A 15,893-nucleotide genomic window follows, 5' to 3' on the forward strand; every position below is an offset into this window, starting at 1 on the left:
TAAAGACTGCACTCTTTTTGATGTTGTTTCTGATAAAATTAGCCAAGCTATTTCTCTTTATTCACCTGTGAATATTGTTCTTATTCAGTACCACTGTGTGGTCCACACAGTGGTCAACTGAGCCAATATTGTTGAATTAAGTACCATTAACTCTGCTGACTCAAAAGCTCATAACCTTTCTCAGTTTCCTACTCAGATAGTCAACTTTGTGACTTGTTTCCCAGACAACCCAAACTGCTTACTTTTCTCTTTGATTTGTATATTGTCTCTGACCCTAGATTGTGCTCAGTTTTCTCTAGAAAAAATCAATTTTACCTAAAGTGGCTCTAATTGCTGTTGACACTAGTGTATACTAAAGTCATGAATTTTTGATTGTTTAGTATGAGCAGTCCATCTTGAATGTAATCTTTTTTTCTGTGACAGCTTAAAGCTTGCAGTGATTGGTCAATTTTAACTCAACTTAGTTATTAACTGCTAATAATTATCGTATTATTTTTGATATTCCCATATTGATACACTCTTTCTGAGTCTACTATGCTATCTTTAGTTGTTCCACACACCAAAACACATTATTTTGCGACTCATCATTCAACTAAGTTACAAAAAGCTGTGAAAAATCTAGTTTTTTTGTTTGTATATCTTTTCTTGGAATTTTATTTTGTCGTCATATTTTCCTGTCTCATGCAGTTTACAGTTTTTTAAGTTTCTGTCAACCATATCTTGCTTTTTAACTCAGTTGTTTGCAGGTAAAAAAATTACATTAAATTGTTAAAATAATTGAATAAAACAAAAAAAATCAATACTTTTAGCTATTATATATCAATATAAAATATTTGTAATGTTTTAATTGCTTTTTAAACCCATGGAACAGTTGAACAAAAGACTATTAAGTCCTATCACCACTAATAATATAGTGAAAAAACAGTGTTGTCCATGGACTTTTGACCCTAAATCAAAGAAAGAGAAAGTGTGCCATATGTTTTTATCATGTTTTTAGGTTTAATTCATCAGATGTTAAAATGGAAAAGAATGAAAAGTTAGACAATAAAAGTTTGACATCAAGTTTCAAAGCAAAACAAAAAAATTTACTGCATAAAAAACTTAGTGGTCAAAACAAAGACCATATCGCAAATGAAGAGGATCAGCGTTTACCTCCAGCTTTGCGAAGAAAGTTGCGTGGTTTGTTTCAACAGATTGAGCAAGAGTTTGAAAGCATAATGCATGAAAATGTTGTTCGTAAGTTTATTAATGTACAATTTGATTTTTTGTATTCTTTAAATTTCAAAAATTTAATATTTTGAAAATGTTATCTAAATAGTATAACCTAATGTATAAAAAGTTATTCATAAGGTTGTAAAACCTACACATTGTTTTTAAGTTGTAGAATAAACAATCAACATGTTTTTGATTTAAATAATACCCAATATGACTTTATAGCCTGGGGCTATTTACAAATAAACAAAAAATGCCACATTGTTAATAATTTTCAGTTAAATTATTTAGCTGATGGGTTTAAAATTGATTCTTTTTTATTTCTTGTTTATCAACATTTTCAATTACTATTCTTTAATAAAATGAAATTCCTTTAAAATTCTAACTTTTCTTTTGTTTTTTTTAATTGACTTTTTCAAATTTATTTAATATAGTATAAAAGTGTAAATTTAAAAGTTAAAACTACTAATTATACCACTATGTTGACAGTGATAAAACCACCAAACAATGCACACACACTACAGATAATGATTAAAACCACCAAACAATGTACACACACTACAGACAGTGATTAAAACAATCAAACAGTGCACACACACACACACACACACTACAGACAGTGACTAAAACCACCTAACAAACCACACACACTACAGACAGCGTTTCTTGAATGATATTAGTTTATCAGGTATTTTTGGAGAAAAAAAACATTTTTTTTTTTTGTAGTTCAAGAAAAACTTGAGTTAATGACTGAAAAGTATAAAATATTAGTACATAATAGTCAGGAGAAAACCGAAAAGCCAGATTCTGGTATAGATTATCCTGAGGGTATATCTTTTAAAGAAGATTCTCATATATCCAAGGGAACAAAAAAGCCATGTAAGTTGTATTTTTTATTTTTATAAAGTAGCGTTTCTATATATAAGATTTGTATAAATAGAAAATAAAAAAAAATTTTAAAAATTGCCTCATAATTAGCTTTAAATGTATTCTAAATAATACCACTGGATTTAGAAAAATTTTAAATAGAAAATATATTTAGAGGTGCACCAAGACACTTAAAAATTTACAGGGTCCCTAATATAATAAAAAAAAGAGTTCAGAAGGTCAATCTGGTACTCAAAAGAAGCAAAGTTATATGAAAATTTCAAAAATAATAATTGTTTTGCATAAAATTATTATTATTATTTTTAAGCCTACTGCATTTTCAACCTACTGAATTCTCAACCTACTGAAATTTCAACCTACTATATTTTCAACCTACTGTATTTTTGGCTTACTGTTTTTTCGATCGACTTTATAACTACTTCTTTTCCGGTATGTATTTTATTTATTTGTTGTTGATTTGAATTAGAGCTGAATTTAATCAGCCGTGGCGCAGTGACTGGAGAGCTGGCTTATAATTGAGAGGTCTAAGGTCTAGGTATGTAAGGCAGCCTGAAAATTCTCTATAAATGCTCTTCTGTGCAGCTCTACGACAAAACCGTTAGGTCTTGTTGGAGCACCGTAATAATTAAAAGAAAAAGAAAAAAAATCATTTTCTAACAATTGATGTAAATGGCGGTATTCTATTCTCCAAGGAGACCTAACGGTCTTATCGTAGAGCACCACAGAAAGGCATTAAGCAAGGATGTTCACCCCACTTTCTGTACCAATGTCGCTTATCTGACCTCTTTTTTTATATATTACTCTCGAGTCCTTAATACAAGGTGCAGGGGGAGGGGCGGTAAAATACAGACTAGTAGGTTGAAATGAATATCGCCTATAATCGGTTGAAAATCAAATTATCTCATATTGATTGAAAATCAAATTATCTCATATTGATTGAAAATCAAATTATCTCATATTGATTGAAAATCAAATTATCTCATATTGATTGAAAATTAAATTATCTCATTTTGATTGAAAATAAAATTCTCTCAAATTGGTTGAGAAAAAAACCAGTCGAAATTGAAAATGTCATAAATCGGTCGAATTAAAAAAGAACTATAATAGTTTGAAAACAATTTAGGCCTCAGTAGGACATCTAAAAATTATTTCCACTTTTTAGTATATGCATTATTTTGTAGATCAAGTTTGTAGGTGCAGGTTTTTGTAGGTTGAGCTATGCAACATGTAATAATGCAATCAAAAAAGCACAACAAACAAACAAAAATAAATTATATTGTTATTATGAATCAAACCTATAGTTAAATGTGGTAATATGAAGATAATAAAATTGAAAAAAAATCTGATTTTTTGTCAATATTATCTGTAAAAGGGTACTTTTACAGACAATGTTGTATTATTTATATATCTCCAGCTGCAAATATTGTTATAAAAAGTTTAGGTTGGACAATAGGTAATTTTTATTCAGCTAATTTTAATAAATTCTCTGAAAAGTCTTCACCATATTTTAAATAAGCTGATACTAACTCAATTTGTAATAGCAATAGTTCTGTTTGTATTATAGTTGTATAAGAGGTCATTTTATAATAGTAGTAAAGATAGTTCACTACATTTTATTAAATCACTTAGTCTCTAAGTAAAGTAATAAAATGTCGACATGAAATGTAGATTTTCTAATTTTCAGCTGCAAGTCAGATAGTATCTCAGAAGCTGAAAACTAAATACCGTGCATCAACTAGTAAGGTAAAGCTTAAGTATGCTTTATAGTAAAAAACAAAATTTTATAACTTTAAAATATTTTATTTTGCAAAAATAAAATAACAAAATATCTATTTTTGTTTAGTTTGTATCAAGTTTTAAAATGCCTAATGCTCAAGTTGTTTCATTGTATTGTCATATGGTTCAGAAATATGTTGGACATCGAGATGGGATTTGGGAAGTATCTAGCAGTAAAGGAAATGTTGTGGCTACTGCTTCTGCTGGTAGGTTTACTTTTACATGACCTACAGTATTAGAACTTAAAAAAAAACAACAACAAGGAACTATAGTGTAATCTAATTAAAAAATCTAAATATATAATAAATAAAATATAGCAAAAATATTTGCTCAAAAATATAATCTTTTTTGTACTTAAAAGTGAATAATAAACTTTTTAATTTAAATTTGATAGTTCAGTTCATAAACTAAAGATTGACAGGTATGTTTCTATATAACTCTTGTGCAGACCTGTCAATCTTTACTTTATGAACTGAACTATTAAATTTAAATGAAATAGTTGGTTTTCCAATTTTTAGTACAAAAATGATTATATTTTTGAGCAAATGTTTTTGCTATATTTTATTTTCTACTTTTTAGTCTTTACAAAGAGTTATAATATATTAATATTAAAAAAAAATGTAAAAAAAAAAGTTTTTTAAAAGATTTTAATAAAAAAAAATACAAACCCACAAGCAAACTTAGCCAATTTTAAAAATGAAAAGATGTATTTATTAAAACGAAAAAAGTATATTTAAAAAAAAATAGAATAACAAACCCACAAGCAATATTAGCCAATTTTAAAAATAAAAAGATTTATTAATGAATGAAGATTACTTTTGAAAAACAAACCCACAAGCAATTTAGAAGCTAATTTCTATATAAAAAGTTAGTTTTCTCATGTCCCTAGGATGACACTTAAGGAATAGTTCATTTCAAGTCAAATAAAAGATTATAAAAAGAGTTTAAAAAGCCTAAACGAGTGTTCCTGTTAACAATTTAAATATTCTTTTTAACAATTTTTTTAGAAAACAGGCTTGGACAGAAATTGCGTGCAATATCTGTCTGCAATTATATACTTTTTTTTTCACAGTTTGACTAATGTTTTAACAAATTAAATGCAATTAAAAAATTGTTGTGTTACGAATAACTTTTAATTGTTAGTCTTTTCTAAGGTTTTTATTTTACATGAAGGCTTCAAATAAAATAAAAAATTAATTATAATGATTACTTAAAATAAAGCATTTTGCGTAAATTAACATGAAATGTTATTTCAATTTTTTTTTATGTAGGCATGTATTTTTTATGATAAATTTAAATGTTTGAAACTATTTTTCCATGTCTTTCTAAAAATCTTTTGAAATATTATTTTTTTAGGTTACTTATGAATTAGTTTTTAAGTTAATTATAAATCAGTTAAATTAAACCTTCCCATTATAACAGAATTTAATTCCTTTATTTTTGTTTTGTTTTGTTTTTTAATGAAAGAATTGTTTAAAATCATTTTTTTTAACTTGACTTACTAATCAGAGCACGAAATAATTAAAAATTTTTATTTAAAAATACTTTTTTTTTGGTGCAACTTTTTGAAAAAAATAAATGTTTATAAAATTTAAAAAAATAACATAAAACACTTTTGAATAAGTTAATTGAAATGTATTCATTTATTAAACAATCATTAGAAGTAATTTGTAAAAGGGTCAAATCATTATATTTCAACCAAAGGCCTTAGAGCAGTGGCCCCCCTCGATTTACAAATGATCAAAACAGAGTACTTTTTAGAGACCTTCATAATGGTTCAAATGAAGGTTTCTAAATTAATTTAGATGTTTATTATCTAAATATCTAAATTATTTGAATTGAAAGTGTTATTTCTTTAAATTCTGTTTTATTATAGGTGATCAGTGGTCTGTATGTGGTCTGGACCCCCAACACCACCCCCCACCCCCTAAGATGAGAGTGAGGGGGAGGGAGAGAGGGTTTAGGGTGGCACCAATCAAAGGGGGAGAGGGCAACCAACTTACAAAGTTACAAGCATTCATTTTCTAACATGAAACATACATGATTCATTTTCTAATTAATATACAGTTAAGGCCATTAGATCATGATAGATTGGTGAAACCCTAAACCCTCCTTCCAGTAGTAGCTAATCAGAAAGTTTGTCTGTAAAAACTTTTGGATGAATAGAAAAATGCTATAGTTAGTTTCATTTTGGCATATATTAGAAATTTTAGGATTCTTTCTAAAGTTGAGGAGGTCATAATTTTTCTCTAATTTAATACAAGTTAATAAAAATCACTTTTTTAAAGAAAGAACTATCCAGAAAATCGTTCTAGAAAAAATGAGACATTTGTTGAAATTGAGAAAAAAGATATATAGCTCTAAAGTAGTCTGTTTTGACCATTTGTAAATCGAGGGGGGCCACTGCTCTAAGGCTATAATTTCTGAACGTTGTACTTGGAAGTCTGAAATTTCGAATTCAACCTATTTACACAATGCAGATAACAATATGTAAAAATCAGGAAAATCAGAGATGGTGACCTACAAAGTTTTCTACAAATTGATTGAATTATAACGATTTGACCCAAAAGCATTTTGCATAACTTTAATAAATTTATTTATTATTTCATGGCCTAGGGGAGGTGAATTAAAATTAAAAAAAAAAAACGTTTTAAAAGAAAAGTTTTAAAGTAATTTTATTCAAACGCAATTAAAAACATAATAAAAAGTAATTTTTGCTTCAAGTTTTTTTACTTTTATTTTAGTAATAAATTTACTTTTTTGTAAGGAACTAATAATAATAAATATTGGAAATGTTGCTGACAATTTATTTATTATATGATACAATACATTACAGTGTAGCTAACAAAACTGACTAAATTACTAAAAGTTAATCAATTACCATAATCAGTTTATTTTTTCCATTAGCAATTTTATCTAAACAACAAAGAACCCCGCAAAAATGCTGATCATCTGCACAAGCACTGCTAACATAATTTTTTTTTTTTTTTTTTTTGTTTGTTTATTCACCTCCTCAAGGCCAGGAAGGCCACTACAGATGAGGAGGTTACTTAATTGTGGCTATAACCCTCTCTCACTCCGAAACTCTATAACTCCGAAACACGAACCTTGACGAACAAGACCGCTGCGCGGAGAAACAAGTTGAGCGCGGTACTACCAGGGACGTGGTGGGGATCAAACTCGGAACCTCTCGCTTATGAAGTGAGAACTTTACCAGTTACAATTAGTAGTGCATGCGCAGTTTTGTATTCTTATTTTTCTTGTTTATATTAAATTTTAGATCGAACAGCTAGAGTCTGGAATGTAGAGACTTGTCAATGTTTAATATCATATCATGGACACACAGGATCTGGTAAGAGTTTATTAAACAAATTAACAAGTTTTATTCACAAAAGTATTCTCAAAATGAGTTGCATGAAATAATAATAACAGTAATAATAATGATAATAATAATAATAAGTAATAATAGCAAATAATAATTATATATACATCAGATGCAAAATAGTAATAATTAATAATAGCAAAAGAAAATTATGTAAAACATCATATGAGAAAGTTATGGTAATTATTTAAACAAATTTAAAAAAAGAATTCAAAACAAAATTTCTATAAACTACTATTTATACACAAAAGAAGCATATAGGACTATAATGTAAAAAAAAAATAATGCATAATGTATAAAAGTATAAAAAAATTTATAGAACTATAATGTTAATGAAAAATAATGCATAATGTATAAAAGTACAAAACATTTATAGAACTATAATGTAAAAAAAATAAATAATGCATAATGTATAAAATTATAAAAACATATTAGATTTTTATGATAATTGTTTTAAAAATTTTAATATGCAACTGTTGTAAACAATATTATTTGATGTTTTCTAAAAAAATGGTTCCAAATAGATTTTTCTCACAAAATAATTAAAAATAAGGAAAACTCAATATATGATTATAATGTTTAGGTTATTAATAAATTTTATATGATATAAATTTTTTTTATTATTATTATTGTTATTGTTACTATCATTATTAATTAACTGATATAAAATTAAATAAGACTTGTTTAGCCTCAATATATAAATTTTTATTACAAATTGTATTCAATTTTTCAAAAGTTACTATTTTCCTCCTACCTTCTGATCCTGTTTTCAGCCATTCCATCTAGTTTTAAAATCTTTGCATATTTTCCTCCTACCTTCTGATCCTGTTTTCATTCCATCCAGTTTTAAAATCTTTGCATATTTTCCTCCTACCTTCTGATCCTGTTTTCATTCCATCCAGTTTTAAAATCTTTGCATATTTTCCTCCTACCTTCTGATCCTGTTTTCATTCCATCCAGTTTTAAAATCTTTGCATAATTTCCTCTTAATTTCTGATCCTGTTTTCATTCCATCCAGTTTTAAAATCTTTGCATATTTTCCTCCTACCTTCTGATCCTGTTTTCAGCCATTCCATCCAGTTTTAAAATTTTTGCATATTTGTTAAAATTTCAATAAAAATAGTTTTAGCAGAATTTATTTTTCCATCAGTATATTTGAGTTTTTTTTTTTTTTAGGAGAATTTATTCTACTACTATATTTTAGTTTATTGTTTTTTTTTAATAGTAAATTTGTTTTAAGAAACATGTCCAAAGGTCATATGATATTGTGTTTTGATTTTATTCTTAAAAAAATAACAATGAATGTAAATACAGAGAAAAATAATTTGTTTTTTCTCTCTATATTTACTGCTAATTATAATAGAATTCAAGATTTTCTTACAAGTGTTGTTAAGCTTCAGTGTTTTCATACCAAAAATATTCAAGAATTGTATGATAAGTTAGTTCATTATACTGAAGAAGCATGTAACTTATATTTATCTATAAATACATCATACGTAAGTTCATCATCAAAGAATTCATCATCGAACAAAGATCTTGTCTCACTCATTAGAGAAAAATAGAATTCAAGATACAGAAAATGTTCAAGTAAATGAAAAAATTCAATCTTTGCAGCCAATATAAACAATTATCAAAAAGAATTTCATTTGAAATTTCCATAGAAAGATAAAAGTATGAATCATTTATTGTCGTGAAATAAATTAAAATCCTGAAGAGATTGCTGATATACTGGAAACAAATTTTCAAAATGTTTTTAACAAAGAAAATAAAAAGTGCACTCCATTCTTCAAAACAAAAGTCAATGATACCACTTTTATTTTAACTCATGAAGATATTCACTATGATGATGTTCTTAAAAAGCTAAACAATCTTCATCAAAAAACTACTTATACACTAATTTTTATATTTTTTGTATGTTAATTGTAGTTTAAAAGATAATTAAAAATAAATTTTAATAAAAAAGAAATTTAAAAGATAATAAAAAAGAAATAAAAAATATACTCGTTGTGGCTGCTAGACTATAAAGATAAAAATAATAATATGTAACCCCATCTTTATAATGAAAATAAATAGTATTAATAATGAAAAGTTTAACACACACAAACTAAAAAATCTTACCATTTGGTTGTGGTTGCAGGACTATATTATAGGACTATATGTATTATGCGTGTTTAGATAAGCACTGTGACAGCAGGCTTTTTCACACTGAAATAGCCTAATGCTAGTGGCTTTAGTACATACATCAACTATCTTACAGCCTGCTGCCACAAAGGAGTAGCTTCTCCATCACCTTACATTATTATTCTTTTTCTACTTTTTCTGAAAAAGCTGTAAAATAAACAAAATAGTAATCATTTGCTGATCTATATACACTATAATATATATATATATATATATATATATATATATATATATATATATATATATATATATATATATATATATATATATATATATATGTATATATATGTATATATATATATATATATATATATATATATATATATATATATATATATATATATATATATATATATATATATATATATATATATATATATATATATATATATATATATATATATATATATATATATATATATATATGAATGAGGTTGGCAAAAAATGCCAAACTTATTTCTATGTTTTATGGTAAGACTTTTATATAAAAAATTTTTTGCTGACTTCAAATAGATTAAGGTTAGCAAATTATTGCCTATCTTATTTTTCCTGATTCTGAGGGTTGGTATATATATATATATATATATATATATATATATATGTATATATATATATATATATATATATATATATATATATATATATATATATATATATATATATAATGTACAAATTTATCTGTATTGGCTAATTGGTACTTACGTTACTCTTATTTATTTGATTTGTTATTTATTTAATTGATAACAGCATTCACTAAATCAATAATATCACTATCATTGAAACATCCATTTTGTTTTAGATGTTATTATGAGTAGTATGAATTCAATACAAAACTTTCACATTTTAGTTTATAAAATGTTATTTACACAGTTATATGTACATTTGTATATAAAGATACATATATATCTTTATATACATTTGTATATATGAGTTCGAGTTTACTCATATATCTACAGTTAACCATAACTTAAGTAGTATTTTTTTTGTTGTCAACCTTATTTAAATTTTAAAGGCGATTTCACACATTTTTAGTGTACTTGGTAAGCTCTTACTCACTTTTTTTCTTTTTTTTTAAAGTTAACTCTGTGCGCTTCCATCCAAATGACTCATTGTTATGTACAGGTATTCTTGTTATATAATGTTTTTGAAAAGTTTTATATTTTAAAATTTTGAATTACTACATTATTTATCTTTTTAAAGACCCACATTGCTGTTTTATGTTACATTCTTTTTTTTTTGGCAATTAGGCTCAGGTGATGGCACTTGTCATTTATGGAAGTTGCAAACACCTGTGGTAACAGATTTTCGAAGACATTCACCTGTTCAGGCAGATGCTAACTCAGTAATTTTTTAATTGTTTTATTTTAAAAAAACTTGTTTTCTCACAAAAGTTTAAAAAGTGGTAAAAAATATCGTAATAAGTTTTTTAATAAAAAAAAATCCAAAAATATACATATAAAGATATAAAAAAAAAAACATTTTCAAAAGTTAAGTTCCTTGAGCCAATAAACATCTTTTTTCAATGACAAGATATAAAAAATAGTAGTAGAAAATTATTATTTTTTTAATCTTTTTATTGTGTATATTGAATGATATTTCCATGACAGCTTTGTTTTCAGGTAATTTAAAACTTATTGTTTTTTAGGAGTCTTGGAGTTCACCTTTATACATAAGGAATCCATGTTCAAAAATAGATTGTTCTTCTCAAAAGTCTTGATTTTTTTCCTAAAGTAGTCCATAAGCTTTGGATCTCAAAACCAGGAAAAAATAATCATTTTATGACCTTCTAGTCCAGAGTTCTTTTCCTCTCCGCATCCCTGGTTATTATATTGCTAAATTTCAGGACCCATGCCTGCTAATACCTATAATAGGAAAAGTGTAAAATTAGTATCATAATTTTTTTAATAAATAATATCCTAATATTTTTACCACCATGTAACTTAAGAATAAATAACAAAAATGCATGCATATTTCAATTTTTACAAACTTATTTTCAAAGCAAAAGCAATTGTGCTCACTTCACTAAATTGTCAACAATGATTGACTAGATTGTCAACAACGATATTAAAATATATATACCTCAAATTAAAAATATTAAATACTTCTCAGATGGGTGTATTGGTCTATAAAAAAATTGCAAAAATATTTTGAATCTTTGTTTCCCTCATAAAAATTTTGGTCTTTCTGGTAAATGAAACTTTTTAGTAACTAGTCACACCAAACTGTGATAGGTGGTATAATCAAGCACTTAGCAGTAGTGTTGCAAGCTTTCAAACAGTATAGGTAATCATATTTTATCTCTACAAGATTTGGCGACACCAGGAGGGAGGAGGGGGCAGGGGGCACTAGCACCTTTCCCCTCCCCCTACAAGCTTTTTTTTCTAAAGGACCTTTGTTTTTTCAGAAATTTCTAGATAAAGAGGTTTTGTTTTTTTAATTGACCATTGTGCCTCTCCACTTGGAAACCCATGTCATCAGCCCTGCAAGAAATGTACAAATATTGCAATGAAAATATTGAAGATGTACATTTTATTTATGAATCATCAGATTTAACTTTGGTGAGATTACTCTCAAGGAATGATTTGATACTGCAAATGCCATACTTTGAACATGTGGTTACTATCAGTGTGTACCACTTGACCATCAAAAGATAAAAAAAAATGTTTATCATAACTTTTTATTTATTTCAAAAGTTTTTACTTTTTATTGATAAACTCAACTCAAATAGATTTGTATTTGAGTTAAGTTTATCAATAATGACTTTATCAGTTAATGATATAACTATAGCTGCAGGCTATCATATAGACTATGGCTATCATTAAGGAAAAAATAATTAACAATGATTATTAAATAAAAATTATAATATAATAATTATTAAATAGCAATAATATTTAATTAAACATAAAATATTATGGTGTTAATATACACCTAGCCACGATTTGAACTTGCATCTTTGTGTTTGCATTAATAGTCCACGTCACTTCACTAACTTACAAATTTTTTGCTTAATTTTAGGGTGAGGAGAAAGTAAAGAATGATAATCTGAATTTCAATAGAACTTATAAAATAAATAACACTATTCTTCATGGTATTAACAATCTTTTTAAGAATGGAAAAAAAAATGCAATCATCAGTCACAGTAAGATTGGTATTCACTTCACTGAAAATATCTAAAAGATAAATTTTCTAAAGATCCTAAATTTCCTAAAGATCCCTTTGTAAAGATTTTAAATCCTTTGTTGTTTATAAGTTTGAATATGCAGGATTTAAAATCTTTTATATTGGCAAATCTATTATATAAAGACACAGATGATCAACACACTATAGGATAGATAAAACCTTCCATTTTCTTGATCTCTTTATTAGCAGAGTTTCAAACAAGTTTTTCCCAAAGAAAAATGTTTACGCTCTAAATTATACTAAAAACAATGAATAGTGATACTTTGTCTGTCATATTAATTCTATTGGGAATAGTATGTTATTTAGCGTTCATATTTTTTGATTCATGCTTCAGTTAGTTTATTATTTGTCCTAAAAGAGTTTTAGTATTGAATAGGCTTGTAAAAAAATTATCCGATCAAGCGATATTTAGATAAGTTTAATTAATTTTATGTGAAATTTGTTGAAGTATTTTAGCAAATTTTTATACAATTAATGAAATCGCATAACAAAAAACTGTTTTTTTTGTAGTAAAAAAAAAAGGTTTTGTATAAAAAAAAGGTTTCATGTTTTTTTAAGTAAAATGGTTGGAGGTAAATGTCACTTGACTGTTTTTCAGAGAAATTTAGCTGTCGATCTAGTCAATCAGGATAAAACCTATCGTCAGGTGCAGCAAGAGACTGGAATTCCTCATAATACAGTATCTGACATAATGAAGAAGTATAATTTGATCGGAACAACAGCCACAAAAGATTGGGAGGGTCGCAAAAAAAAGACTTCTAATAGTTTTGATAGAAACTTAATTATACAAGTCAAGAAAAATCGCTTCATTTCTGCTCGAAAACTGGCTGAGCAAGCTAAAGAGAATTATGGAATCAAATTATCTTTAAGTCATCTGATGGAGCCCTAAAAGTTTGAAGAAAAGCCGGAGAAGCCTACAAATTAAGCTGTGTGAGAAAAACTGTCAAGTATGGTGACGGTAATGTGATGGTATGGGGTTCAATGGCTTGGAAGGGTGTCAGAAAACTTAAGTGTCGGAAAACCAAGGAGTGGTTTGCTGAAAATAATGTTGAGGTCTTGGCCCGCACAATCACCGGACCTTAATCCCATTGAACATTTTTGGGAAATTTTAGACCGAAAAATTGGAGATCGGTCATTTTCCAAAAAAGATAACCTCAAAGTGGCAATTGAAGAAGCCTGGGAAAAGATTCAACCAGAAGAAACAAAATCTTTAGTCGAATCAATGCCTAAACGTCTAGAAGCTGTAATCCAAGCAAAGGGAGGTCCAATATTAAAATAATTGTTTTGTTATATAATAATTTATTATGAAGCAAGTAGTGTGTTTGGTCGAATATTTTTTTGACAATAACAAAACGGCCTAAGTTCCTTTATTTTAAGACTGAAAACTTTGTGATTCATATTTTACATTAAAATAAATAAAATCTATTTAAAAACATGTTCTTTTATTTATATTAATCTTGGGTTTACCAAAAAAGTCTAAATTTACAAAAATACAGCACTTTTTTTAGGAAAATTATTTTTTTAAATGTTTGGTCGGATAATTTTTTGAGACACTGTATTTACTATGTATTAGTTATTTTTCATATTCTGTTAAATGGTTAAAGTAATGATCAAACATACTTGGTAATTTAAATTATGCTTTAAATTGTTTTTTTAAATGATTCTTAATTTTCGTGGGATGACTCCTATCTATATTTGTATGGGATGATTCTTGGTTTTCTTGGAATGACCACTATCTTATATGTATCATACACATATAAATAGTGCTCATTCCAAGAACATCAAAAAATTATCCCATACTATGGGATGATTCTTGGTTTTCTTGGGATTAGTACTATTTATATGTGTATGGGATGATTGTTGATGTTCTTGGGATAATCTATATGAGTATAGTCACCTAATAAAGCTAAAGTACTTACATTGTTAAGAAGTTTTTAAATTTATTTTATCATATTGAAAGTTTAATTGTTAAGTTTTAAAATAAGTATTGCTATTTTATGAAAGGTTGGCTCTGGTGAAGATGAGCAAGAGGAAGATATCGAGACTGGTAGTTTTTATTTTGTTTTATGTTTAGTTTTGGTTGAATGCAACATATTTATTGATTTCCTTGTTTATTTAGATACTCAACATATGATTAAAGTAAAAACACCTCTAGTTCAGTTATCTGGACATGATGGTAAGTAAAACATGGTTTATATAAATGATTAATGGTGGTGGTGATTGTAACAATGATGATCATAATGTTGTTGTTTTTAGATGATGATATTTTTAATGACGAATAATGTTGATGATGGTGATATAGATGTTGATGATGATGGTGGTGATGATGATGATGATGATGATGATGATGATGATGATGATGATGATGATGATGATGATGATGATGATGATGATGATGATGATGATGATGATGATGATGATGATGATGATGATGATGATGATGATGATGATGATGATGATGATGATGGTGATGATGATGATGATGATGATGGTGATGATGATGATGATGATGATGAAAATAATAAACAAGATCATGATGATTATGATTGTGATAAATTAATTAAACAGGAAATAAGATAGCAGTATAATTAAATAATTAGAAAATTAAATAGTAGTATAGTTAAATTGATGGATAATTAGTCCAAATACCACATATATTGGTCAATTAAAATATTAGGCAGGTAAATAATTGTTTTTACCGTTTGTTTTTTTCAAATATGATTGCTAGTTATATAAAAGTGAAATTTGGTATAAAATAAATAATAGACTTCAAAGTATATAAAATCAAAAATGAAATGATAAATGTAAAATAAATAATATCTATTTAGGTCTGCTTAAAAAAATGATGATTTTTTTATAATTATTATAATTTATTTTTTTATAATTATTTGGAAATGATTATTGTTTGGGAAATCAATACTTTTTTAAGGGTCATACTTTTTTTGAGTTATCATTTTTCTCAGTACCAACATTTTTTTTGGAACTTTTTTTCTCTAATTGTCTAATTATCATTCTTCTAAGTACCACTATTTATTTTTGAACTTTTTTCTCTAATTTTTCATACTTTCAGATATCATGACTCTCTTAGTAATCATCATTTTTTCAGGTATTTTTTTAAGAACCATATCTCTTTGGGAAATTTATTTTCTTGAGAGTTCATTCATAAATCATCAAGAGTATTTGTGATAAGAATAAGTAATGTTTCAGATTTGTGATAAGAATAAGTAATGTTTCAGACAGGTGTTTTTTTATTTTTTCAATTTTTGTTCTTTTT

The 15,893-nt window shown here is 26.5% G+C and overlaps 1 protein-coding gene across 1 annotated transcript in view; it reads left to right on the forward strand.

Annotated features, from left to right (window-relative positions):
* The window catches only part of LOC100211474 (WD repeat-containing protein 37), a 28,685-nt gene that overhangs the window by 2,297 nt on the left and 10,495 nt on the right, over positions 1–15,893 (forward strand). The window contains exons 2-10 of the mRNA XM_065810970.1: positions 998–1,236; positions 1,939–2,091; positions 3,785–3,843; positions 3,944–4,082; positions 7,157–7,228; positions 10,517–10,561; positions 10,687–10,781; positions 14,624–14,666; positions 14,739–14,795. Coding sequence (XP_065667042.1) covers positions 1,020–1,236; positions 1,939–2,091; positions 3,785–3,843; positions 3,944–4,082; positions 7,157–7,228; positions 10,517–10,561; positions 10,687–10,781; positions 14,624–14,666; positions 14,739–14,795 — 880 coding nt within the window. The 5' untranslated portion in view covers positions 998–1,019. The remainder of the gene's footprint in view (positions 1–997; positions 1,237–1,938; positions 2,092–3,784; positions 3,844–3,943; positions 4,083–7,156; positions 7,229–10,516; positions 10,562–10,686; positions 10,782–14,623; positions 14,667–14,738; positions 14,796–15,893) is intronic.

Source organism: Hydra vulgaris, chromosome 11, assembly GCF_038396675.1.
Source record: "Hydra vulgaris chromosome 11, alternate assembly HydraT2T_AEP".
NCBI lineage: Eukaryota > Metazoa > Cnidaria > Hydrozoa > Anthoathecata > Hydridae > Hydra > Hydra vulgaris.